At 32.1% G+C, this 21014-nt stretch overlaps 1 protein-coding gene across 1 annotated transcript; it reads right to left on the bottom strand.

Moving 5' to 3' along the window:
• On the bottom strand, window positions 1–21012 carry Lztr1 (Leucine zipper like transcription regulator 1). The gene is made up of 13 exons (XM_080159416.1): window positions 20695–21012; window positions 20510–20602; window positions 20082–20202; window positions 19291–19385; window positions 18845–18876; window positions 15296–15479; window positions 14502–15186; window positions 13894–14091; window positions 13442–13540; window positions 7710–7847; window positions 2793–2977; window positions 2224–2365; window positions 1–1954 (listed from the first exon to the last, which is right to left on the bottom strand). The coding sequence occupies exons 1-13, from the start codon at window positions 20925–20927 to the stop codon at window positions 1820–1822; spliced, it is 2340 nt and encodes a 779-aa protein (XP_080015542.1). The 5' UTR covers window positions 20928–21012; the 3' UTR covers window positions 1–1819.
• Window positions 21013–21014: the final 2 nt, after the last annotated feature.

Genomic DNA, 21014 nt, shown 5'->3' with positions numbered 1-21014 from the left:
TTCTGAAAATTTTAACACAATAAGAAAAATCTTTTTTATATATGTAAAACTTGTACCTATGCAATTTTAAGTTGAAGTTTAAGAAACAATTTTTCAAAATACATAGAAATAAATTGAATATTAAAGAAAAAGAATAAAGGGGGCAGGGGCTATATGTAGCTCTGCACATAGACAAGTCCCTACAAAAGAACATAAAGTAATTTGCTAGCAGACGAAAAGTGTCTTTAACAGTTGGGCCAGGTAGTTGTCTATATTCAATATCTATACCTATACATGCATTTTATAAAACTTGGTAATCAAAGTTTTCTATATATAGAAAAGGTATCTTTTTACTGTGTATTAGAACTGGATAAATCATCTATAACTAGAAAAATAATAACAATAATATACATAATACATATACATAAAATAACATTTAACAATCATTAACATTTAAGGAATAAAAAGCTATATTCCACCAAATACAGAGATGGTAAGTTTATCTTTTTCCAACTGGAAGGTTGCGCATTTCTTTCTGTTCAGCTTCGAAATATCACTGATAAGCTGTATTTCAATTCATCATTTCACAACATAATTTCAATATTTGGCAAGATTTCATACTATACCTACGGTTTTTAGTAAATATTTATTTTAAACATTTTTCATCGTAAATTTCTCATCAAAATTTAACTAGGTGCTTGTGCAAATTAGTATGCAAATTTTTGACATCAATAAGTATCTTTAACAATAGAAACTAAAAGACAAAAGTGAAATAAAAGGCTCGTACAACCATTTTAAAAATGTAACCAAAATTAAATAGATTTTTTCTTTGTAAAATTTTTACATTTCATGAATGTTTAAATCCGGTGGGTTGAATTTTTTTTCTAGAAATCAAAAAAAGACTTATACCTAAAGATTATGATATTATTATTATTTGTTTTAACAAGAAAAAATTACATTTGGAAGCACAAACAATGGGAGAAAAAATAGGGAGAATACATTTCAATAATTTTTGTCTGACACATTAGACTATTTGTTTTTAAAATATCTGTCCCTATTCCATATCCGTGGTGCAAAAGATAAAAATGAGAAAATATTCTTTTGTATAAATCTCAGAGACTGGGGAATAGATCAATAAAAGAAAAAATCTTCCCTTAATTGAGGTATGCATAAGCCTTCTATTTTCTTTGTATTCTTTTAATACAGAACATCGTTCTTGAATAAAGGATGGGGTAGGACAATTAAATCATATTCCATTGGCCTGTCACTGTTTCTCTGATTAACATGAAGAGACTATCTGCCATATAATCCTTCCAACTATACGATTAAGATTAAAAGATTTGTTAAATTATGCTTCCCATAATGAGGTTTACAAGCATAGTTCTTATACAAGAATATGTGTGTGTGTGTGCTTTGGGGCGATAATGTGTGTCGGATTTTCATAAAAGAATAGAAAAAAGGGAATATAAAATTACATTTAGTATTACTAATGGTTGTTTTGATATAAGGGTTAGGATAAAGTTATCATAGAGGAAGACAAAAAGAGAAGAGACATCTAAGATAGGAAAAAATCAAGAACTTGTATATAAGACATTTACTTCAGAAAAAAAGTTGAAGAGTGTTTAGCCTTTTTTTAATCAAAAAGTTGTTTAAAGAAACGACCCTCCATATTTCCATTCATAGTTTAGAACATTAAGAATTAAGATCTTAAAAGGCAAGACATTTATTTTAAACAATGATTTCTTTAGCATTAATAAATTTTGTTTTATTAGCTGTTAGTCAATTAAGATTTTATTTAAATATTAATAACAATTTGACTCGTTATGAAAAACTTGAAAACTTATAAATCTGAATTGATACTTAGACAAGACATGTCCTGCATGATCTTATTGTCAGAGGAATCATCAGCCAGAGCTGATAGAATGTCAAGTAAAAGTTCTCTGGACAGCTGCTTCACCCTCGGCTGCTGCGCAACCTAAAATATAAACAAGGTTGATAACATGTATAGGTAGAAAAGCAAAAATGGACAAATGAAAAGGGGAATTATAGAGGGTGTTCAGTTGTCATAAAAAGAAAGAGAGGAAATTCTAAAATGCATAAAATCATCATGCAAAATTTTAAATAGGACAATTCCAAAATGCTTAACGATTAGAGCTACCAGTAAAGTACAGACGGACGTACAGGACAACCGTAATTAAAGAAAAGCTTTGCTTTTAACAAGACTAACATTATAAAATAATTTACCTTAGCAAAATATCTGACAATTAGGCTGAGTGCATATTTCTTCATGTCAGCGGCCTGACTTCTGTCTGCAGCCTCCAGGATCTGGAGCACGTTCTCAACAGTCACGTTACGTTCCAGGTTTGTCTTGCAGTACACTTGCAACCTTGAAAAAAAACTCTTTAAAAAGGAACTCGGCCAAGAAAATTAGTCAACATTTGTTTTATATTTGACTCATAAATACTATATTGTCTATATACGTCGCTTGAGGGGCTCTTGAGGTGTGTGTGAGGTGGTGGAAGGGGAAGTCGAACCATTCACTTTAAATTTTAAAAGTATCAATGGGGGGGGGGGGAAGGGTTCATTTATTTCTAGGGGGCGATTTCTCTTAGGATGGTGCTGGCTGGTACCATCCCACAAAATAGTTATAAACCTACCATATATGACCTATGAGGAGTAATAATGCAAAGGAGAAACATATCGGTTTAGCTAGCTGCTTCGGTACACAGAGACACACAGACATCCTGGTACTTTTATATAAGGATTGAAATATCCCTACAACACTGAAAACTATAAAATATTAAAAACCTTACCTGTTATTAGAGAATATATAAAAATGCGGGGCTGCAAACAGATACAGAGAATCTTCAGGTGGCATTTCCACGTCACCATAGTAGATATATCTTAAGAGTGAGTCAAAACTTTGTCTGCTTGGGACCATTTCTCCTATTGATATGACCACCTTGTTGTCTGGCGGACAGAAGGAGCGCAACATACCCTGGAAATTTAAAAATTAATTTGGGTAAAAAAACTTTGGGTACTTTCATTAAATCTGATTGGATGGTACAAACTAGCAATATGTTGCCATACTAATGCACTCAACTCTAAGATTGTAGACAACAACTTTATATTTATTAGACATTTATCTGGATGTCCTAAAAAATTGCTACAGTTATGATAAAGAAATCCCCTCTCCTATTATTATGCTAAATATCACCTTGACGCGCTGCATATAACACTGCACGGTTCATTTTTTTTTACCTTCTTTTGATTCTATGAGGTGTTGCTAAGCAAAAAAATAGGTAGAGATTTCATAAAATGTGCAATTTATATGCAAAACATGAACATAAAGTACATATACTTTTGTCTTAACTATTGCTTAGCCCCTAGCGTTAATGAATTTCCTCTTTAAGCAGCCTAAAAAAGCATTCCTATAAAGAATTGTCTGTCCAGACGTTTAGAAAACACAACATAATTATTTGTCAAAACACGTTTAAAATTCATATTTATGTTTAAATTTTCTATTACGATGAAGGGAAACCAATAAACAAATTATTGTATATTTCATACAGATAATCAAGTTTTGGCTTTGACCTACAAATAAATGGGGCACAAAATGATATCACCATAACTTATTTTGACCCATTTAAATTCTACTTTTATTTGTAAACTAGGACAACAATATTCGTAAAAATATTCGTAAAAAACAATAGAATTTTCAATAGACAGACAATGTAAGTGAAATTTAAAGTCTGTAAGTTTTTTAAATGTTCGATCATGTATTCGGCCATAACTCTGTCAAAAATGATTTCAGAACAGACCTTTTTCGACCTAAGATACTGAAACAGTTCCTTTTTAAGCCCATGTAATCAGATTTGTAATATCTTTCTATTTCATGAAAAAATAATTAAAATACTAAAATTGGGTGTAAGTTTTTATATGTATGTAAACCATAAAATCAATAGAAAAATAACTTTTTTAGACTTTTTTTGTAAAGAGATTTGTGCATTGTTTATAATTTTAGGTGGATAATAATGTTTTCTCAAAGAAAGAAAATTTAGAAAATAAGAAATTCGACCTCTATCACCTCATAGGACAGCTGCCAACCTCTAGTAAATAGGATATAGTTAAATACTTTTCAAGAGATAATTAAAAATACAAAAAGTAAAACAAAAAGTATTTTGTTTATGGTAAAAAATGATTATTTAAATCATAATTTTGGGGTCAATGATCTTAAAGATGCTCTTACTGGTGGTAATGGTGACCAAGATAGCATCAAAGTAAATGAACATTATGACAACCCATCTTTCAAACTATAGTCCATTTTTTGTATTTGTAGCATCCTCCAGTAAAAAGAAATAACAAGAAATATAACGATCTTATAAAAACTACAGTATTTCCTTTATGAATTGGAGAATTTAAAAACCACGATTGTATAATATAAAGGGATTTCTCTTGATGGGAGGATGCTACAAATACAAAAAAAATAGACCATAATTTAATAGATAGTATAATGTTCATTTACTTTGATACCATCTTGGTCATCATCACCACCAGTAAGAGCATCTTTAAGATTATCATTCCCAAAATTAAGATTTAGATAATCATTTTTTTACCATATTAACTATATCCTGAAAACTAGAGGTTGGCAGCTGTCCTCTAAAGTGATAGAGTTGGAATTTTTTATTTTCTATCTTTACTATATCTTTTAAAAAGCATTAATATCTGCAATTTCTATAATTTTCCCCATCGACGTTACAGTCTTGTGTACAAAGTAAGTTATAAAAGAGCTTCACTCACTACAATTCAAGATAAGGAAGTTTAAAAGAAAAAAAGAGAAATGTAGAATATTCAATTGAATTTGTAAAATCTCTTTTTGTCTAAAACATCTAATGGAAAAATCAGTTTTACTTTCCTTTATCCACCCTCTCCCCACCCCCAATTTCCCATGTAAAGTGGGCTGGACCTGAATGCATACCTACCCTTCTCTTTCAAACACTACAAACTCTTACTCTCAAGTTCAGATAAAGAAAAGTTAAACTAGCTAAAAATTGATTAAAGCATAAGTCATAAAAAAAGAATAAGGTTTCCTTGAAATTTTTAATATTATACCTATCAAGAAAATAAACTTTTCGAATATCATCAATTTAGAACATTGAGTGTTTTTTTATGAATAATATTTTCCGGTGACAAATTAAGATCTAAACTAACTATTACAGTTTATCCTGTAGTAATAATAGGACAACAATAAATGTAGAAGTATAGATGTATAATCCAGACAACTACCTTGCCAAAGTGGTAGATATCCTTTTCTAGGGGTCTTCACTGCACCACTAGCAAATTGCTTTTTGTTCTTTTGTAGGGACTCGGCTGTGTTTATATTTCCAACGTTATTAGCTGATTTCCAAGAATCAATACAAAATCGGGACTGGGTCCTTGCCCTGTGGGCAGAGTTTCATACAGCTCATTTTCTCCGTGACGACTGCTGCAAACATAAAATGAGCTAAAATTGAAAATTCACTTTTGCATAGAATATTTGTTTCCAATATTCTGTGAATTTTTAGGTGATCAACTAATCAAACAAAATATCCTGCTTTCAGTAGGGGCATAACAAGGGATTATAAATAAAATGAAGACAATGTTTTAAACTCAATTGAATGCTACAAAACTTGACAGTGAAATATCTTTATTGTCTTATCATCCGCTATAATCATGGACAGACACTTACCTAATCTAATTCTTTGGTGAATAATATTTAAAAATAAGCTACGGTGACATTTGTAGAAGCATCCACTTATAAATTTAAAATTTGCGTTGCTTTGATTGAACGCCTAAATTTTTAGGATAATTGACACAGAGAGATACATGAAAGTAAAGTAGATCAGGTGCTCTCAAGGACACTATGGATGTTTCTACCCGACTAATCAAGCATAATCTATTTATCCATCCTATATAATAATATATGGATTCTAAGAGATAAGACAACAGAGATTTATTGACATTCACCCCCAATGATGATCAAACAAGATCATCCCTACTGTAGATTAAAAATATTGGTAAAAACAGTAAAAGTATGTATGTGTTCAGAAAGATCTGTTCAAAGAGAAATAAAACAATAATTCTACGCTTTAATAAAGGATGTAGCCACAAATCCTCGTATGAAAGTCTGTCTGTGTGTGTGTATGTATTTGTCTGCTGACTGTACCGCTAGTTATTATATAAGGTAAAAAAGAAGGAAAGGATTATGAAATTATCCATTATGATTATTTGACAGAAGGGACACGTTTCATTTTCACAGCTATTCCCGCCCATAAAAATAAATTAAAATGACTTTTTTTGCTTCACGTTCGTAAAAAGTTGACATTAGCGTTTTATCATAAAATGTGCAGTTTTTTATATAGTTTTCCTTGACCTCTATTTATTTTATGTTATACTAACGGCTTCGCCCCTAGGCTCTAGGGGCTTTTTTTCCCCTCCAAGAGGTTTGATGAACCTAATTTTTCGTTTTTTAGATTGAAAAGAAATTTTGGGGGGGGAGGTTGGGGGTGTCCCACATCCAAGAAAATAGTTATAAACTTTCCCGGGACCTGTGAGAAGCTACCCTGTAAAGGAAAACCCGATCGGTTCAGCGGTTAACGAGATCCTTCGGTACAAAAAACGGTAATATCCTCTTAAAAATATTTTTTTCAATTTTGAAAATTTTTTTACCCTCCCCCCCCCCCATCCCCCAACAGAACTATGAACTCTGGCCGCAACGCTCGGCACCCCTGCCTGCCTAGCCGCAGCGCTCGGCCCCCTTGCCTGCATAGCCGCAGCGCTCGGTACCCTAGCCTAAAACTTAGCCTAACCTAAAATAGTTGTTCGTCGGGGAGGGAGTGGGGGGTGAATACAAATTTTCAAAATCGAAAAAAATATGTTTAAGAGGAGAACGCCAAAAAAAAAACAGAGAGACATCGTTCTACTAGTACTTTGTATTATAGATAGAAAAGGAGAAGAGTGTATTTTGAGAGGATTACTCATTTACTACTTCAACTTTTTAACGTAAAGTTAATAATTTCAGGCAAAACATATAATTTACTGGATTTTATCTTACAAGCAACCCTTTGGTTGCCCGATTTTTGTATGGAATAGCCTTAAACCAACCAGGGCATTTAAAAAGCCTTGAACTAATGACACATCAGCCATGTATGAAATCTTTTGTTTCAAAAAGCAAAACCTACTACTTAATATTATAGGATAACAGATTTGCTTTTGATAGTTATAAATAAAATATCACAGAAACAAAAAAAAAACATTTAACGTAAAATTCAAATTAAAGCAAAACAAGTTTTAGACTACTGCAGGATGAAAAGAATAATTTTCTGTATTATTAGCCTTTCCCTTTATTTCAAATACACGACGCATTAGTATTATGGGTAGCATGTCCGCTTGCTGGAGGGGACGTGTCAAAATAGCGATGTTAAAACCGTAACCTGCTAAGTCAAGCACATGATATCAACAGTAAGAATATAAGATATGCCATGACTAATAAATAGGCACAGTTACAACTTCGACGAAAAGGGCGTGCAATCAAAGGGTTGTTTGTTTGTTTGGTATTGCCTAACCTAATATCCCTTGGGTGCATGGATGCTTTAAACTACATTCCCAAGACGCTGCGTTAAATGGACTAGAACCCAAAGCGTAACCTAGCCCACGAGAGGTACTTGCAGGTAATCCGTTAATTATGTTACCTCAAAATAAGAAGTTCTTGCTGCCAGGATAGCCTTATGACTAGGGATGGCTTCGCCCTCCAGGTAAAGGTTGATATCCGCAAACTCACGTCCACTATTGTGTAGGAAATCCTTTAAATCAGCATTCAGACTTGGGCCCTGAACAATAACATTTGTTGTATTCTTTTATGTATAAAAATAAAAGTGCATAGGTGTCCAAGGGTGCAACTTTAAAATCCCTCATTTTACCCCTTTATTTTTTTTAAATCACGAGATTACCTCCCCCCCCCCCCCCCCAACCTTTGAAAATCCTAATTTTACCCCCCAAACAAATAAAAAGCTTGGATGTTCCTCTAACAGGGCTTTGTCTTTCTGTGTGTACCGAAGAATCTCGCTAACCGCTAAACTAATAAGATTCTCCTTTACAGTGTAGATTCTTATAGGTTTTTGTAGAGAGTACAATAACCGTCTCAATAGAAATTGCATCTAATAAGTACGTCTTCTTTAATAAAACTAAAATTAATAGCAGTGCCCCTAGAGGAATAAAGGAATATGTACCTAAATGAGAAAAAAATATTATACCCAATTATATTTTCAATTAGACAAGCTTAGCCAATTTGTAATTTTAATTTGACATTAAACTTATGTATGTGTATTTTGGATCATCCCTATACTGAAGTAACAGGATGTCTATTTGTCTCTGTGTTTGTACCGAAGGATCTCGCTAACCCCTCAACCGATTGTGTTCTCCTTAACAGGGTAGCTTCTCATAGGTCCTGGGAAGGTTTATAACTATTTTTGGGGAGGGTACCACCACCCACCTAAGAGAAATCGCCCCTAAAAAAATCACCCCCCCAAAAAAATTTTTTTTTCATTTTTTAAATTAAAGATAAAATTAAAATGGGCACTTCCCCCCCCCCCCAAAAAAAAAATAGAAATTTCGCCCCCCCCCCCCAACAAAAAAAAAAATTTTTTTTTTACCTACGTATTTTCAAATCTAAAATGATAAATTAGGTTATCAAATTCGACTCTCCCCTCCTCAAGTGTTCCTAGAGGCCTCTAGGGGCGGTGCCGCTAGTGTATAATATAACACAAAAGTATAGAAGTGAAGAAACAAAATATATTGTGAAAACTAATAAGAAAATAACACAGTTTTCTATGAAAATAAGTTTTATTATTGCAACAATATCAATATATCATACTATAACAAAATTAACAACAACATCACAGGATACAAAAACTTAATTTGTTTTGAACAAATACAACTACAATCATTAAATTACATGTAGTTATAAGCAGCATGAATGTCAGCTTTAATTGTCATGTTGTTGGTAGATTTTCTTTCAAAATTTAGAAGATTTTCCACACTATCTTTGTATGCAATATTTTCATAAATATGTTCATCAATAATATCAGAAGTATTGTCACTCTTGACAGTCAGATTTTCTGTAGAAACTTGAGATGATATTGTTGTAACAAAACTTTCATCTCTGGACTCATCAAGCTTGCTATAATAGGCAGTTAGCTTCTTATAAGCAATCATTATGCCAATTAACAATACTGTAAGGGCAACAAAAATGGGAACTTGCACTTGGAGGCTGAAAAATTGAAGGGTTTCCTCAATTTGTTGGTCAAGACCGGCAGCTTTTAGCTGTTGTTCACTTTCAGTTTGAAATAGATCTGCCAGGGCATCATAGTTGATGGTGGTTAAGGTTTCCTCTTCAGGTTCAAGTAGGAATACTTGATTATAAAAATATACAGGAAGGTTGGCAGCATTAGCAGGGATGCTAAATTTTACACAAGCAAGGCTGACAGTTTGAACTAAGGTGTTCATGGTTTTAATGTTGATAGTCAACTGATTTATACAATTAAGGTTGGACATAATATCAACTCCTAGCCCCGCCCACTTAGATTTAAGTTCCGGTCATGTATGTTACGTCCTGTCAAAATATATAAAACTCCGCCTATTTTTAACAAGTTGTCTAATTTAGGTTCCGGTCATAGAAAAGGGATATTGACTTTTGTGTTCGACTCCACCCCCTCTTGTTTTATAGACTTCTACAGTGAACAAAGCATTGGAATTTTCCTTTTTAATGTAAGCACATGACCAAAAACCAATTCGTTCTATTTTCAAAAACTTATATTTTTGAGTCCTTGGTTATACTTTTTGTAAAATTAATTATTGTAAAAAAATCAATTAATAGTTTGAACACATCTTTAAAATTTACTTTTGTTCGATTTTCAAAAAGGTTTTTTATGATTATTTAAATTTTAAAATATTTTTTTTCATTTCTCGGGTATATAAGTGCTATTCCTTTTTATTACAAAATGCATATATTTACTGTTCAATTTTTTAAATTCTTGATCACATATAAAATCATTTTTGTTTTTAATTTACTATTTTAATAAAGGGGTCACATTTCCTTTAATATTTCAGAGATTAACGGATATGAGCAATAGTAAGTTTTAATAGTGGCTCATTATGTAGAAAGGGGAACTTGAATTTATAGCTGGATCAGGAAATATAGTCTCATTTCATGGACAGGATTTAACACATTGGTTATAGATTTAACAAAGATGACAACATCCATGAAATGATATATAAAAAATCATGTATTACATAAAAATAATTACAAACACAAAGAAACAATTCAATTTAATAATTTTTTGGGGGGAGGGGGGGGGGCAATTCCGTTTTGAATACCTACTCTTATATTCACTTATTCCTAGGTTTCAAATTCAATTGAATAAGATGGTTATATAAATAAAAATGTAGTTGTTAAAATCATCAGGTAGAGTTGCTACGCTTTATAAATTGTGCCTAACTGTTGCAGGAATGATCATTTTAAGTTTGAAATCGATAGGAAAATTCTAACACGTCTAAATCAACAATTAGACATAACACGAGCCAGCTCTAAATGTAGAAAAGCTTCGCTTTAAAAAATTTGAAGTGTGACAGGAAGTATTGATTTTAAAGTGAGTTGTTAAAGAAAGAGGTTATCTTTCAATCCTACAATATAACAGTTTTAAAAAAAACTTTTAACAGATCGCCGATGGTTAAATACATGAAAATAAAGTCTATACATAAGACAAGAAAAATGAAATAAAAACATAAAATATACAAAAATCCTACACATTTTCATTTTACTATGATAATAAATTAGGAATAATAAATGAACACGAATTATCTACAATGTTTAAATTATCAGTTTCAGGAAATAAACTATGCGACAGAAAATAAAATAAAATATTTTTACCAGCGAAGGTTTTCTATTACGGTCCGTACGTCTGTTCTTAACTCCGGTTAGCTCTTAGCGGTAATTTAGGTTAGAATTGTCCTTGATATGATGATGATTCCTGTAAAAGTTAGGTAATTTTTAAAAGCGTAGCAACTCTGTAGTCATGTTGATTTTTTATATTGAAAATAATTTGGCAACAATCTTATATGCATCATCATTTTGCATCAAATTTACATACTTATAAATTGTTATATTATTTATTAAGTGACGACACTCTACAATCAAAAATGAACGTTTGTTTCAACGTTTGATTTTAAAACATAGTTTTCATCCTTGTTTTAATAATCTTATATTTCTTAGGTTATAAAAGAAAACAATCTTCCCTCTTATGAATTGTTACAAAGTTAACCTATCCTTCTATTCCTAATTATTTATACGAGGTTGTTAAGGACAACTTAATAAACTAAATAATGATAAGTCTTATAAAAATTGATTTGTATATGCCAAAATGAAAGGGATCTGTTAATGAAAGATCTCTTCAAAATTATCACAAAGGCCAAATTAAAATTGCAATGTTATGGCAAGATTTTCCTGTCATTGGTAAGTCTTTTATTCCCTGATTTTAATGTTTCCATTAAAGGACAATATCAGGCTATAGATTTAGATATTATTTGGATATTCTGCAGTCTTTGTCTGAAGCTTAAGAACTTTGAAATTGTTGTTCTGATAGAATCTTTGAATGGTTTTAGTCAATTTATTAACCAACTTATCTTAACCCTGCATGGTAGGGGCAAAGCAGCTTGTATCTGATAGATGTATCAATAAAATAGGATATTTAGCCACTTCTTTCGTTTATTGCCCCATCCCTAAATCCCCGGATAAAGGTGTGTTGTAAATAATCAGTAAATAAGAATTATGGACAGGTATATAAATTAGAATGCATGGTTAAGTTATAAAGATATTACAATTGTACCAGGATGTATGTATTATAATGTTTGAAGTAAGCAATTGGTAGGGTAATATTAAGAACAGGAAATAGCTGTATATTTTAAAAGCAAATCTTTATTTAAGATAAGTCTGTCTGTCCGCCCGTGCTTCCGTAACAGATAGTTTTTATCTTTAGTATAGGCATTGCATAATTGTCCTTTCCAATTTCAACATAACATGATGATTCCTGTAACAAGTATAGTTTGACTGTCAGTAGGTTCATTTCAAACATAATGATTTTAAGCTTCTAAAATTATAATTTTATAATATATAAGGTATAATTTTATTATTTTGAACTTTACTATACTTGGTTTTGAACTATTAGGTTCAAAATTCCAGTGCTGTAACTTTTTTTATATTGGTTTCTAAAAATGGCACTTCCACAAAACCCCATTAATAAACCAATTAAAAATATTGCTCTTAAATCATTTATTACACCTTGATCGCGTGCCTTTCAATTAAGTAGGGGAAATTTCAATTGTATAATCGTCAAATATAATCGTCCTTAAAATAAATGGGGGGGGGGGGGTTGAGTCGAACATAGAAGTTAATACCCCTTTATAAGGACAAGCATTAAATTATATGACCGGAACTACATCACCCTATTTGGATAACTTGTTAAAAATGGGAGGAGATTTATATATTTTGTCCGGACGTAACATACATGACCGGAACCTAAATCTAAGTGGGCGGAGCTAAGAGTTGATATTATGTCCAACCTTAATTGTATAAATCAGTTGACTATCAACATTAAAACCATGAACACCTTAGTTCAAACTGTCAGCCTTGCTTGTGTAACATTTAGCAGCCCTGCTAATGCTGCCAACCTTCCTGTATATTTTTATAATCAAGTATTTCTACTTGAACCTGAAGAGGAAACCTTAACCACCATCAACTATGATGCCCTGGCAGATCTATTTCAAACTGAAAGTGAACAACAGCTAAAAGCTGCCAGTCTTGACCAACAAATTGAGGAATCCCTTCAATTTTTCAGCCTCCAAGTGCAAGTTCCCATTTTTGTTGCCCTTACAGTATTGTTAATTGGCATAATGATTGCTTATAAGAAGCTAACTGCCTATTATAGCAAGCTTGATGAGTCTAGAGATGAAAGTTTTGTTACAACAATATCATCTCAAGTTTCTACTGAAAATCTGACTGTCAAGAGTGACAATACTTCTGATGAACATATTTATGAAAATATTGCATACAAAGATAGTGTGGAAAATCTTCTAAATTTTGAAAGAAAATCTACCAACAACATGACAATTAAAGCTGATATTCATGCTGCTTTTAACTACATGTAATTTAATGATTGTAGTTGTATTTAGTTTAAAACTAGTTGAATTTTTGTACCCTGTGATGTTGTTAATATTGAGTTATAAATACGATCTATTGTTGCAATAATAAAACTTATTTTCATAGAAAAACTTATGTTGTTATTTTTTTACTAGTAAATAAGATTCATTACCTCCCAACCGACCGATTTAAACTTTTGCAAAGCTTTGGTCCTAAAAGAAAGAAACCAACCTGATCTAAATTTATTCCTTCTTGTAGAGATCTTAATTGTGGTGTTTGTCGTCTTCTAATGATCTCAACCATTAATGGCTGGTCTAATGTTTCAAATTCCTAAAAAAATACGTTTTTTTTGTGGCAACGCTATTATACAAAACTTGAGTAGGTAAGAATTATTGATTCATAAAATTATAAAAAGTAAGGGTTGTGGCACTTTGTAGAACTAACTTAGCGTGTTTAAACAGAGAGGGGGAGGACAATGAACTATAAAACTTTTAGAACTTTAGTCGAATCTGATTGGTTGGTTCCATTCTAGCCGTGTCTACTAAACAATTCCACAAAAATTTCAATCTGTAAAAGCTAAAAGGGGAATTTTGTTTATCATCATTGGGAATGCCTTGCCTATGAATCAATCGTTAATTGTATTATCCCTTAAGATCCATGGCGTTTGAGAAAACAAAAATTACCTTTGACATAACAATATCATTGTAGCTGCTTTCTTTAATAATATATCTCAGACAGAACTCCTTGATAAACTGTAAATTTAGCCTGTTGGCGTTCTTCAATGCATCCAGCACGTTCTTGTGATTGATTGACAGCTCGAGGTAGCTCATGCACAAGGTCTCCAGTCGTTTTAGGTAGAATTGAACCGCCAACATGTATACCTTTACATTAAGATGAAATAAGAACGTAAAATATATATTTCGTCAGAAGGATGACGACATTAGCATGTAAATTACTCTGTACCCAAAGTTTTATAAATACTCTTATTCGTTAGTTAAATACTTTGGATACTTTTATCATATCGTGATTGGTTGGTTTAACATTTTAACTAATAATTTTAATCTACAGAAGGGGCAATTTTGTTTATAGTCATTGGGGAATGGGTACATAAATTCATCGACCATTGTCTTATAGCTTAAGATATCTGATAGTATGTACAATAATGTACAAAATCAAAACGTAAAGTATACTGTTAAAACCTTGTTATGAAATATTGTCTCTTTAAAATACTGACTATTTAACGTTAGATTCAAATTGTAAAGAAATCTTTTTTAATTCTATTTGATATTACCTTCATCATCAAGAGAACAATCTCATTGGTTGCATGTCTCTCTCTCTCCCCACGGGTTGGATCAATCTGGTCAGTGTAGATAAAGTCTAGGACCATCTTAAACGCGTCCGGATCCGCATCAACAAGCCGCACTTCCAACAGCGGACAATCAAGGTCCGTCGGACGTCCTTCAGTTTCGCGGAAGAGTTTATCGATATGGCGGGCTCTAGCTTGACGAGACTCGCGTATACGGGCGCGCAGCCAGCTTGAACGAGCAGCAACTAAAGCAATATGCGCCGGAACCAACTCATCTCGTTCACCAACCAAAAAATTGATGTCAGTAAACTGTCCGCTCCGCAACAAACGGCCAAAATCATCATGTAGCGTGCACTTGGGAAATGACGCCAGCTGAAACCGATACATTTCGCCGGAGCGACAATTATGTTCAACCGTACCGCCGTACACATAGAGCGCATCTCTAACCACCGACGCTGCGTGGAACAGCCGCCCGCTGGGCACCTGAGAATCTGGCGACGGCGAGATTATGGACCAGGTTTGTGTGTCAAGATCAAAGCAGTGCACATCGTTTGAGAGATTGTTGTCCGCCGCTCCGCCGCCAAAAATGTATAAATGGCGATCGTAAGCCGCCATAATGTGGCCGTATCTCCAGGTTGGAGGTGGTGGACTGCCTCGCAGGATATGTTCTATCATTTTATAAGTTTTAGAAAATTTTGGCAAAAATATTAAATATTTTATTTTGAAGAACACATTATAATTAGGCGGATACAATATTGAATTAAATCTAAAACTTCCCTGTTGAAATACGGTTCCAAGTTAAAGTTTTAAAATTGAACTGGAAGAGATTATTATTCTTGCGCTGTCCGCTCTGACCAGAGAAAACGTACATATGGTCCCTGGCCACTGCCACTGGAAAGTTACAACAGGTCGGGGGACACTCCCCTAGCTGGTTCACCTCTTCCCATCTTCGTGGCTCTGGACCTTAACAAATTTGAATAATTTAAAATTGAAATTTGATCATGAAAAGGGTGCTGCCTAATTGTGTATTATTATGAGCTATATGGTTTAATTATTTATCATCATAAACAATTGATATACTTCATGATCTTAAATTGTTCTTTTTATGATACTCGAAAATTACTTTATCAATAATTAATTTTTGATTATCTTAAACTAAACTTTACCTAGCCAAAAAAGAAATGCTTTAAAATATGTGAAATATATCAATCCCATTTATGATTCTTCCCTTTTTGAAATGGAAAGTATAAATAAATATGCCCTGTAAGGTTGCATTAACAGAAAATATAGAAATAGTGCAGCTGCAGTAGTCTTAACAAATCCTAGTGGCTGAAGCTTTCATCCAATTAGATCTTATGGCGAGTCTTAAAAATTGCGCTCACTTGAAATACAAACATAAATTCTTACTACATCATATTATTAGATCATTCGTTTTTAAAAATTCTTACGATTTTTGCCGAAAGGGAACTATTTTAAATTTTTCCAAAAATTCAAGCTTTAAAATAAATATATATTTCAAGAATTCCACGTAATATTTTTAGTGAGCAATATTTCCGAGCGCCATTGTTAAGAGTTGCTTATCTGACACCCTCTCTACACTCTTAGCAACAATAAATTTACAGCTTCCTAGTCCCTTTGTACCAGGGTTTTAGGGATGGCTTGATCACAAATAATAAATATTGTAGAATATATTTTTCATGCAATGACTTTTAGTTTAGCCTATAAGTATTTACCTAAAGATTACAAAGTTAACCTTTACTTTAATAGGTTTCAGGACGTTACTGCTTTGTGATACTATGTACACAAGCTACAAAACACATTAACTATAAAATTATAAAAAAAAGAAAGTGTACATCCAATATAAGATTCACACATTTTTATAAACATTTTCAAATTATTTGAATGCCAGATTTTTAAAAAATATCTAGGTTTTTGAATTTATGAACATTGTATTGGTTGGGTAATGATTTCTCAATTTCTGAAGCTTTGTTCTAAAAGTGCAATATCTCGAGATTTTTAACAAATAGCCTTATCAACTTATTTATCATTTAAGTAACTTTAAAATTCAATTGTAAAATAAATCTTATATAAATAGCCTTAAGATATTAAGTATTGTGTTCCGTCCTACAGAGTTTATTCAAAAGATTAAACAATGATAGTTTTTTGCTTTAAATATGTTATCTGGAATCATTTGAACCAGTGCAATGGCGTGCGGTAGGGGGTATCAAGATTCAACAACCCCCTAAGAATTGAAATAGGGAAGGTCTGCCTTTTCCTTTTTTCACCCCTAAATTTTTGCACACTTCACTGGTGAATTAATATGCACGACACTGACCTAAACATATCTCCAAAATAAGTTTGCAAACCTTGAAAAATACCTCATTTTTAAATCCTTTTATTAAAATAAAAAATAGTCTAAAGTCAGTATTATAGTAAAAAATGAAGAAGTATAATATTTTCCTATTAGTAGATATTAAGAAAAGGAAAAAAAAATAACTGTCTTTTTAGTTTTATAACAACTTAGAAAAGTAATGCATATTCCACTTTTTATCATTTAGAAAGTTAAGAACAGTTAAAACTTTATGATTTTTTCCTCCGTAACTTTAAAAGAGATTTCTATTATAAGTTGAAATGTTAATTTAGGGTTAATTTTGATAAAAACAAAAAGACACAATAGTAACCGAAACCTAATGTATTCTTAGTTAAATTATTATCTAAATATGAACAATACTTCAAAAATTATAATTTCCATAAATATATTCCAAGCCCTAATTATAAATTAAACATTATGTATCAGCATAATTGAAAAGACAAACAAGAATAATCCTTACAATTGCAGCAAAGCCACATAACAATTATATTTTTAGCTAGCTAATTGAATGTGTGTGTATAAGTTTTGTGAGTATTATATGATAAGTATGTATACACAGATTCATTAGGTGTCAAGACCTAGTAGAAAAAGGCTTAAAGTAAACATAAGATTTTATCAGTATTTAAAATCTACTTTATTAATTCAAATATTTATTAGATGGTTCTAGAAATAGAAACTAAAGAATTAATTTGCATAATATTTCAACTTTCCTTTCTAGTGCGACCCTAAAGTCCAAAAAACAACACAAATCCGTATTTCAATTTTGAATTGGAACTAAGCTGACTAATGCTAGGCCTGGAAAAAGTCGAGATTTAAAACATTTAGATCCCTTAATTTTCAGTCTTATTTTACAAGGGAAAAAAGCTAGGTAGTTTCTTTGGAAAAATTTACCAATTAGGTACATATAATCACGTTATATTAAAAGTAGGATATCTTCACAAAAAAATTCAGCCTTGACCTTTTTCGTATTATATTAACAACTGACAGAAGGACAGACAAAGTGAATTATAGAACTGCTTAAACTACTTAAAAATCACCAGTAAAATAAAAATTCTATTATAATCAAAAAGTGAAGGATATGCACTTTAATTCATTTTAAAATTGCGCGTTTTTGTACAAGATCCATTATGCTGGGATAAAGTTATTCTCTGGAGGCTAAAGCAATCTCAAGTTGAGAGTCCTGGAATGTTTGTCAAAGATATTTAACATCTTTGTCATCATTTACACAGGACGGACACTGAATGCAAGGGATCGCCAGCCGTGGACACTTATTTATACGGATACAAAAAGAGGAATGTCACTTTCAATGTGAAATATTTGGTTCGGAACATAAAAGCAATAAGGAAAGTAATCGAAAGCAGCATTTAGACATTATGATAAGTCAAACACAGGGATAGTTAATCGTAAAGAGTTAAATTAAAACATTATGCTTATATAGCTGAAAGTTTAGGACTGAAAATACATGTAGAAATCCTTTAGTAATTCATGCACAAAGCATGTATATATACTATACATACATACATTGTACATATATCATAATACAGTTGAGTTTTCTTACTCAAGTTTTTACTCAAATTTTAGCCATCATGCACATCAATATTATTATAAAATTGCATACAAATATGCACTTTCATCCTTTCATATTAACAAGGAAAATCTTGATATTTTAAAATCTAAAGAGTGATTTTTATAAAATAATGATCGATTTTCTATAGACCTAGTTCAGTCAGGAATAATAAATATACAATATTGTTTATTGTTGAAGTTATAATTTGGAATAAAAGGATTGAAAGCATCAACTACAAGATTACAATGATGACCAATGTAATGGTAGTAAAGCTGCAATAATAAATATTTCGATATGCTCAAAATAAAAATCCACTATCTACATGTCATATTAGCTTCTCTGAAAATCAGAGCTCAAAGAAAACAAATATAAATACATAAATCTTTTTACCTGTTAAAGGGATTGTCCACATATCATTCAACCTAAATTATAAAAGAAATATCAAAATTAAGATTTATTCATCTTAGGATTAAAACTTCCTTTAAAATAATTAATTTCTAAAGAAATTCATAAATATTAATTTTGTAAAAATTCTTATAATAATATAATTCTTATTTAAAAGTAACTTGATGTCTATCTGTCTCTCTGTCTGTTTGTGTAGCTTAGATCTCTCGTTTACGTCTGAACTAATATGCTTTTTTCTTACAGTGAAGCTCCTTATATATAGGGAAGATTTATCACTTGTTGGAGGGAGGGTACCTACACCCTTCCAAAAGAAATCGCCCCCAGAAAAAAAGTTAAATAAATCCCCCCCCCCCCTTCTTAAATCACGTGCCCCTAGAAGCAAGAACCCTAGGGGCTGAACCAATTGTAAAGAACCTGAAATGGTATCATACCTGTTATTTCCATCATATCCAGCAAAAATCCAGAGTTTTCCATCAAAAACAGCAGCACCATGAGCTGACCGAGGCACTGGCCGACTGCTGTTCGGCTAGCAACAATATTGAAAATTAGAAATAGAATATATGTTACTGTTGTACATACATGAAAAATATTTGTTGATAAAAAATACATGTGCTATTATAACTGATAAAGGGCAAAAACTAAAGGCACCAAGTACCAAGAATACCAAGTAGCCCACATATCAATTACACATTTTATCATTATGATTACATATTTTTCATTCTTCTTAAATAAATAAGTTTCATCTTAAATGAATTTAATTATTTAAATCAGGATGTTTATGTAAATACTTGAAAAGCAATGCACGGCTATTAGATAGAAAGGTAGAAATATGTAGTTTAATTAGATAGATAGATCCATAAAATGTAAATGTTGATATAAAATAAATGGCGATTTCCATCGAGTCTAATTGAGCACAGAACCCCTCTCCCTTTACCTAAAAAAATTAAAAATAAAGGGAAAGGTTCGTCTGTTTTTTTTTAATTCGGGCTATTCAGGTTACATTGGGTACAGGGCAGGGGTTAGGAAATGAAAAAAATCTCCCTCCCCTTATTTATAAGGGTAGGGGTTCTGTTCTCGCAAGTCACTTGAAATGAAGGTGTCCTGTACTCGCAAGTCACTTGAAATGAAGGTGTCCTGTACTCGCAAGTCACTTGAAATGAAGGTGTCCTGTGCTCGCAAGTCACTTGAAATGAAATCACCTGATAAATAAATAGATAGATACCTGTAAATCAATGCTCTGCCACTGTCCCATGGTAAATTTGTACTCCCAGAGATCATTGCGGTTTGTCAGGTTAGAGTTGGAATGTATATTTCCAGAAAATCCACCAAATATGTACATACTAATAAGATTGGTTTTATTTATCAAATCCACATGTTAAAAATAATTCTTATTTTGTTGCATTGGAAGTCATGGAATTATTAGTTAAGTTTAGGTGCTTTTATTGCATAAACCTTTTCCCCCTCTATTCTTTTACTTAGAAGGGCTTGAATATTATTTAAACAAAAAATATAATTTGCCTCAAACATTTACACAAGTCAAATCTATTTTCTTCTAGAATCTACATGTTATTTCCATGAATTATTCTGTATATAATTGTTTAAGACTTTTTATTCAAATTTCTGATTATAGTATAAAATAAAACTTTCCTAGCTCCATGAACTACAGCAGAATGATGATATCTGGGGGCTGGAGGAGTCCCATTCGAGACTGCTCTACCCCAAGATTTCTCCTTTACATCAAACCTAAAAAAATGGATGGATAGTTTTATTACAGGTAAGGTACAATTTACAAGACCTTTCGAGAATAAATGTTTTGATACAAAAATATTTTTTACCTTAGCAAATCATTAAGCATAGACTTGCCCTTGTCCCCGCCGAACACATACACCGCATCCTTGTATGCCACCATTGTATGTTTGGTCCGCCGTGGACCAACGAACTCTGCGCAGTCCGGCATCATCCGCCACCGGTTTATAGTCTCAAACGGGCCAAAGTCCAGTGTAAGACATTCGGCGGACTCCGACCAGGCGCTGTCGTAGTCAGTGTTAAGCGGCCGAGAATATGCCATATTTAGTTTAATTTTCTTCCGATAGGTAAAATTGAAATTAAATATCTACCCTCCTCCGACATGCTTCCATTTTATTATTCATTTTAA

This window comes from Acartia tonsa, chromosome 1, assembly GCF_053477335.1.
Source record: "Acartia tonsa isolate MP-2025a chromosome 1, ASM5347733v1, whole genome shotgun sequence".
Lineage (NCBI taxonomy): Eukaryota > Metazoa > Arthropoda > Copepoda > Calanoida > Acartiidae > Acartia > Acartia tonsa.
Note: the sequence above shows the minus strand (reverse complement) of the source record. Positions and strands in the feature narration are given on the sequence as shown.